Source organism: Colobus angolensis, unplaced genomic scaffold (genome assembly GCF_000951035.1).
Source record: "Colobus angolensis palliatus isolate OR3802 unplaced genomic scaffold, Cang.pa_1.0 Scaffold221, whole genome shotgun sequence".
In the NCBI taxonomy this organism is placed as follows: Eukaryota; Metazoa; Chordata; class Mammalia; order Primates; family Cercopithecidae; genus Colobus; species Colobus angolensis.
In genome coordinates, this window is record NW_012115389.1 from 3,451,029 (window position 1) to 3,457,403 (window position 6,375).

The window sequence follows — 6,375 nt, forward strand, 5'->3', positions numbered from 1 at the left end:
GTGGCTCACGTCTGTAATCCCAACACTCTGGGAGGCCAGGGTGGGCAGATCACTTGAGGTCAGGAGTTCGAGACCAGCCTGGCCAACATGGTGATACCCTGTCTCTACTACAAATATAAAAATTAGCGGGGTGTGGTGGTGCATGCCTGTAATCCCAGCTACTTAGGAGGCTGAGGCAGGAGAGTCACTTGAATCCAGGAGGCGGAGGTTGCAGTGAGCTAAGATCATGCCACTACACTCCAGTCTGGGCGACAGCGAGACTCCATCTCAAGGAGGAAAAAAAAAAAAATCTCTCGTGACTGCTGTCTTTGCTTTCCTTCCTCCATCTGAGGCTGTCATAGCAGATGCCACCTCTCAGCCCTCCATCAGGCCCCTTGTCCCCCTCCCTTTGGCTGTCTCTTCTTATCTGACATCTTTTGTGAAGGTTTACCCTGTATTTTTACCATTTACTTGTGATGTTTATATTTACACATTCCCCTCTTCCCCCGTCCCCTGTCCAGGGTTCTCCACAGTCACATATTCATTTTCACAACTTACTTGTCTCCCTCCCCAACCCCACCATGTCAGTGTGAGTTTAGTTACACTCCATATATAGTTTTATATGGAGCATTTTTTCACATAGAAATTTACTGTGAACGTTCTCCTTTTTATTAACTATCCTTCCACAGCACACTTTTAAGTTTTTCTTGTGTGGAGTGACTATTACTGAGCCAACCCCTACTGAACATTTAGTTTCTTTCCTAATTTTTTACTCTTAAACACTGACCATTTTTTAAAGTTTTCAGCTGGGCGAGGTGGCGCACGCCTGTAATCACACCACTTTGGGAGGCCGTGGTGGGTGGATCATTTGAAGTCAGGAATTCGAGACCAGCCTGGCCAACATGGTGAAATTCCATCTCTATTAAAAATACAAAAAAAATTAGCTGGGCATGGTGACGCACGCCTGTAATCCCAACTACGGGGGAGGCTGAGGCAAGAGAATCACTTGAACCCAGGAGACGGAGGTTGCAGTGAAGTGAGATCGCACCACTGCACTCTAGCCTGGGCGGCTCAGTGAGACTCTGTCTCAAAAAAAAAAAAAGTTTTCTTGTGCACAAATTTTTCTTTGCATCTTAGATTATTTCCTTAGGATAAACTCCTAGAGAGGGAATTACTTGGACCAAAGGGTATGAGAACATTTGTAACACTCCTGATACAAATTGTCAAAATGACCTCCAGAAAGATGATATGGTGTCTTTTTCAAAGGAAAAGTTAAAGTGCTTTTTAAGTTTAGAAGGTATTATCTTTTTGCTTTTCACAGGGGACAGTCAAAACTTCACAGGGGGGAAATCAAGTTAAATTCAGAGCTGGATTTAGATGATGCCATTCTAGAGAAGTTTGCTTTCTCCAATGCTCTCTGCCTTTCTGGTAAGTTCCTACTGCTCATAGGATAGGGTACTACAGCTGTCATTTCATTGAGGGAAGTTTAAATATGTAGTAATGATTTTTGAAGTATATTTTCAGAATACTCAACAAAGGCTTAGCATTCCTTTTCCTTTTTTTGCCTCTGTCAGAAAAAATATCTGGTATAAAAGGTAGTACTGTGCTGAAGTTACTCATTCCTTATTAATTGTATTAATAAAGCTTAACCTTTCCAAAAGTAGTTTTTAGATGATTATATTAGCTTTTGTTTTTTTCTCTTCTGTCTATGAAATTGTTATTCTTAGATAGTCTGTAATCCAGACAGAGATGCCCAGCCTTGTGTGACTGGGCACAGGTCCCGGTGTAGAAAAACATACTCTAGTGTTTCATAGCAATGGGACCCAGAGTCACAGTGGCTGTAAGTTTGTTCTGAAAGATCCATGTCCCGAATAAAACGATAGAAGTTCTTTAAGAATGTCTTTCGCCAGCAGTCTACCTTAGATGGCTGCCGCAGCATCCTGTCCATCCCACCCTGAAGGGCTTCGGAGATTTCTGAGGTTTAGTCCTCATCCTGAGGAGTAAAGGAGAGGCCAGGAAAGTCTTAGTCCCTCCTGCAGAGCTACCCATCGTATCAAGGTGTACCCTACCCTCCTCAGTTTCCAAGATGTAATATTAGAAAATCAAGAATTCTACTAAACGTAGTTTTGGTCTACCAACAGTTCATGGGAAGCGATTCAGTTTCCTCTATCCACTTTAATTCTGTCCTTTATGATAATTAACTGTTCTTAAGTTATATTTTCAAGTTTTTTTTTTTCAAGTACTTTTTCTTAACCTATTATTGAAATAGTAGTGAAGATACTATGCAATTACGTATTTTATATAAATGTGAATATGATGATAAAGAAATGTTCCATTATTAATTTTTTTCCCAGTAAAACTGGCAATTTGGGAAGCATCACTGGATAAATTTATTGAATCTATTCAGTCAATTCCTGAGGTAATTATATCAATTTTATGCTTATTCAAGGATTGATTTTTATATGGAAAAAATATGAATTTCCCAATATAACAATACATAGTTGTCCCTCAGTATCCGTGGGAGATTTGTTCCAAGACCCCACTGGATACCAGAATCTACCAATGCCCAAGTCCCTGATATAAAATGGTAAATATTTGCCTATAACCTTTGCATATCCTCCCGTATACTTTCAACCATCTCTAGATTACTTATAATACCTAATATAATGTAAATACCATGTAAATAGTTGTTATACTGTATTGTTTAGAAAATAATGACAAGGAAAAAGAGTTTGTACGTGTTCAGTACAGATGCAGCCATTCTTTTTTCTCTAAATATTGTCAATTTGCAGTTGGTTGAATCTGCAGTTGCAGAACTTACAGAGGGCCGATTGTTTAGGAGTACAACAAAATTATTATAAACAATAAGAAAGCTACACTAAACTTAAGCAAACTAGAACTCCCAGTTGCATGTAAAATGGCAAAATAAGAAACTTCATATTGATTATTTTTTACTTTTTAAAACTTCAAATTGTTTTCCTCTGTTGGTGCAGTATTTTTTTTTTTTAATATTAATATAATTGAAATGGGGTCTGGCCATGTTGCCCAGGCTGGTCTCGAACTCCTGGGCTCAAGCAGTCCTCCAGCCTTGGCCTCCCAAAGTGCTGGCATTACAGGCCATGAGCCACCATGTCCATCAGTTGCAGTATTTTTAATGTAACTGAATTAAAGAAAAAAGTGAAATGTTTCCTCTCTAAGAAAGGAAATTATGACCACTTTTCCTGATTTAAGAAAGTGTTTGATAAATTATGAGAAAAATAGTGACTTGAAAAATACTTATAAAGTTATATTAACATTTCAGTATACATTAAAAATCATTTTATTGTAATTAACTATCTTTATTGTGAAAGAGTAATCTAATTATACTTCGGAAAGGAGGCCCTGCTTTTCCACTAAGAGATTAGGAATGTATATCTCATATGAAATGCTGATGAGAAGGGAAATGTAAAAAGGGAATATACAATTTCTACCTAATAAAGTTATGAAATTTCAAGGTGAGTTAAGACATTAATCTGGGAGACAGCCATCCTAAAAAATATTTACATAGGATCCATATCGTGCCACTTCAGATTTTGCCCTGTTGACCAAATGCTTATTAGAAAGAGAGATACATGGTGTTTTGGTTTTTTTGATTCCCTCTCAACTAGGCTTTAAAAGCTGGGAAGAAAGTGAAACTATCTCATGAAGAAGTCATGCAGAAAATCGGGGAACTCTTTGCCCTAAGGTAAAAGTTTTCTCTCTTAATAAAATATTTCATATATTTAACAATCTCAAGAAAACATTCCCATAGTTCTGTGGTAAAGAGCAAACATTTACACCTTTATGGAAATTGTAGCTGTTTTCATTTCATTGGTTATAAGCAGGGAGAACTCTTACCCATTAGAAGTAGTTGGGCTATGTTAAGACTGTACTGAAAGAAATTATGCATGTGCAAAAGAGATCATGATTCATCTACATTAAACCCACATTAAGGAACACAGTAGATGTTCTTTGAAGGTAGAAAGACATATTCCTGAATTTGGTTAATGGGAATTCTCTGTAAAACTGTATCACTGCATCCTAATGCTAACTAGACCTAATTGCTACAGAAAAGTTTCTTTGAATCTGAGACACCAAGATGCCACTGGAGAGAAAAACTGCTGCCAGTTAAACTATGACAATACTTTTTTTATCAGAGGATTAAAATTTTACACTTACTGAAATAGCTTCTAGTCTTAGCTGGATATAAATTATATCACATTCCCTCTTAGGCATATATGAAAAGGAGAGCATAAGAAAATAAATTATTTAAGGCAAAGACAAGTAAGTCTCAACTGCCACCTGTCAGCCACCGAGATGGTAAAATGGGAATAACTATGTCTAAAAACTGATGACTCATTTAAATAAGTGTCTGGAAAGGTTTTCAGCTTATTTTATTCTTGTAGTTGTCCCAGGATTTATGGAATGAAACATCCCAGATGTTGGTGTTTTTCTCGCAGGCAGCATTGTCCAGTTTATCCCTTCTAGCATGTGGAGTGAGTTACCAGAGCTCATTGCAAATGTTCACCTAAGACTTATTTTTCCACATTCTCCTTAGACGCTCTGCCTGGAGAGGAGAAGTGGTACAGTGTTTCATTGTCTATGTATCTCTCATAGCTCAGGACCTCTAGTTCAGGGTGCCAGCAAAAATTAAAAACCCATCCATCAGGAGCATCCTGTAGCAGATCTGAAGCCTCAAATTCTCTGAGAAGTAGGGTACAGAGATTCTTCTCTCCTGTTCTCTTGGTCATGCAAGTAGAATTTGATATTAGTGAATTATAATATCCAAACTGAATAGTTAGGACTAAATATACGTAGGTTTGTGAATAGTTTCTATAAAGGCTTACTTTTATTATCCTGTTTTCTTACTTGTACAATTAAAATGCTTATTTGTTAATACAAGGAATGTGATACATCTGTGAAAATAAACGTGGCAAATAATATTAGATTAAAAAACTAAATCTAAATTTATATAGGGTATGATCCCATTTGTGTAAGCAAATAAAAATATTCATGTTTATCTTTATATGCATACACATATACATGTATTTGCTTGCACACACATGCATGTATGAATACAGAAAGATCTGGAAGGACCCAGCAAAGTGTCTCTACAGGCCTGTCCTTGGGGAGAATAAAGGCTTTGAGTCGTGTGGTAGCATAAGAGGGCCTACCACTATTTTTCTGAATCCTTCTCTAGGATAGTTTCCTTTTTTTTTTTAATCATGAACTAGTATGTATGTGTTACTTTTTTTTTTTTTTTAAGTCAGGGTCTCGTCCTGTCACCCAGACTAGAGTGCAGTGGCATGATCATAGGTCACTGAAGCCTTGATCTTCCGGGCTCAGGGATTCCTCCTGCCTCACCCTCGTGAGTAGCTGGGACCACAGGAGTGATCTACCACATCTAGCTAATTTTAAAAATTATTCATAGAGACAGTGTCTCAAACCCTTGCTCAAGCCATCTCTTCCCTTGGCCTCCCAAAGTGCTGGGATTACAGGTGTGAGCCACCACATCAGCTTATGTGTACTTTTATAACTTAGATTTTTATTTAGTTAAATATCTAAGTGTAAGACCAGGCGCAGTGGCTCACACCTGTAATCCCAGCACTTTGGGAGGCTGAGACAGGTGGATTGCTTGAGGCCAGGAGCTCAACACCAGCCTGGCTAACATGATGAAACCCCATCTCTACCAAAAATACAAAAATTAGCTAGGAGTGGTGGTGTGCGCCTGTAATCCCAGCTTCTTGGGAGGCTGAAGCACGAGAATTGCTTGAACCCAGGAGGCAAAGGTTGCAGTGAGCCAGGACCACACCACTGCACTCCAGCCTGGGCGACAGAGCAAGATTCTGTCTCAAAAAAGAAAAAGGCCGGGCACGGTGGCTCACGCCTGTAATCCCAGCACTTTGGGAGGCCGAGACGGGCGGATCACAAGGTCAGGAGATCGAGACCATCCTGGCTAACATGGTGAAACCCCGTCTCTACTAAAAAATACAAAAAACTAGCCGGGCGAGGTGGCGGGCGCCTGTAGTCCCAGCTACTCGGGAGGCTGAGGCAGGAGAATGGCGTGAACCCAGGAGGCAGAGCTTGCAGTGAGCTGAGATCCAGCCACTGCACTCCAGCCTGGGCGACAGAGTGAGACTCCGTCTCAAAAAAAAAGAAGAATAAGAGTAAGATTTATCAATTTTTACCTGTTTATATCTTCTTAATCTGCTCAGGAGGCCGAGGGAGGAAGATCACTTGAGCCCAGGAGTTTGAGGCTGCAGTAAGCTATGATTGTGTCACTGGACTCCAAACTGGGTGACATGGGAAGACATTATCTCTAAAAAAAATTTTTTAATGAAAAAACAACAAAAAAGTGTGTACATATTAAATTTTTTT

At 39.1% G+C, this 6,375-nt stretch overlaps 1 protein-coding gene across 1 annotated transcript in view; it reads left to right on the forward strand.

The window, feature by feature from the left end:
* Window positions 1–6,375, forward strand: part of RMND1 (required for meiotic nuclear division 1 homolog (S. cerevisiae)) — a 48,559-nt gene that overhangs the window by 28,078 nt on the left and 14,106 nt on the right. The window contains exons 7-10 of the mRNA XM_011943786.1: window positions 1,301–1,407; window positions 2,334–2,398; window positions 3,627–3,704; window positions 4,404–4,493. Of these exons, the coding sequence (XP_011799176.1) occupies window positions 1,301–1,407; window positions 2,334–2,398; window positions 3,627–3,704; window positions 4,404–4,493 (340 nt within the window). The remainder of the gene's footprint in view (window positions 1–1,300; window positions 1,408–2,333; window positions 2,399–3,626; window positions 3,705–4,403; window positions 4,494–6,375) is intronic.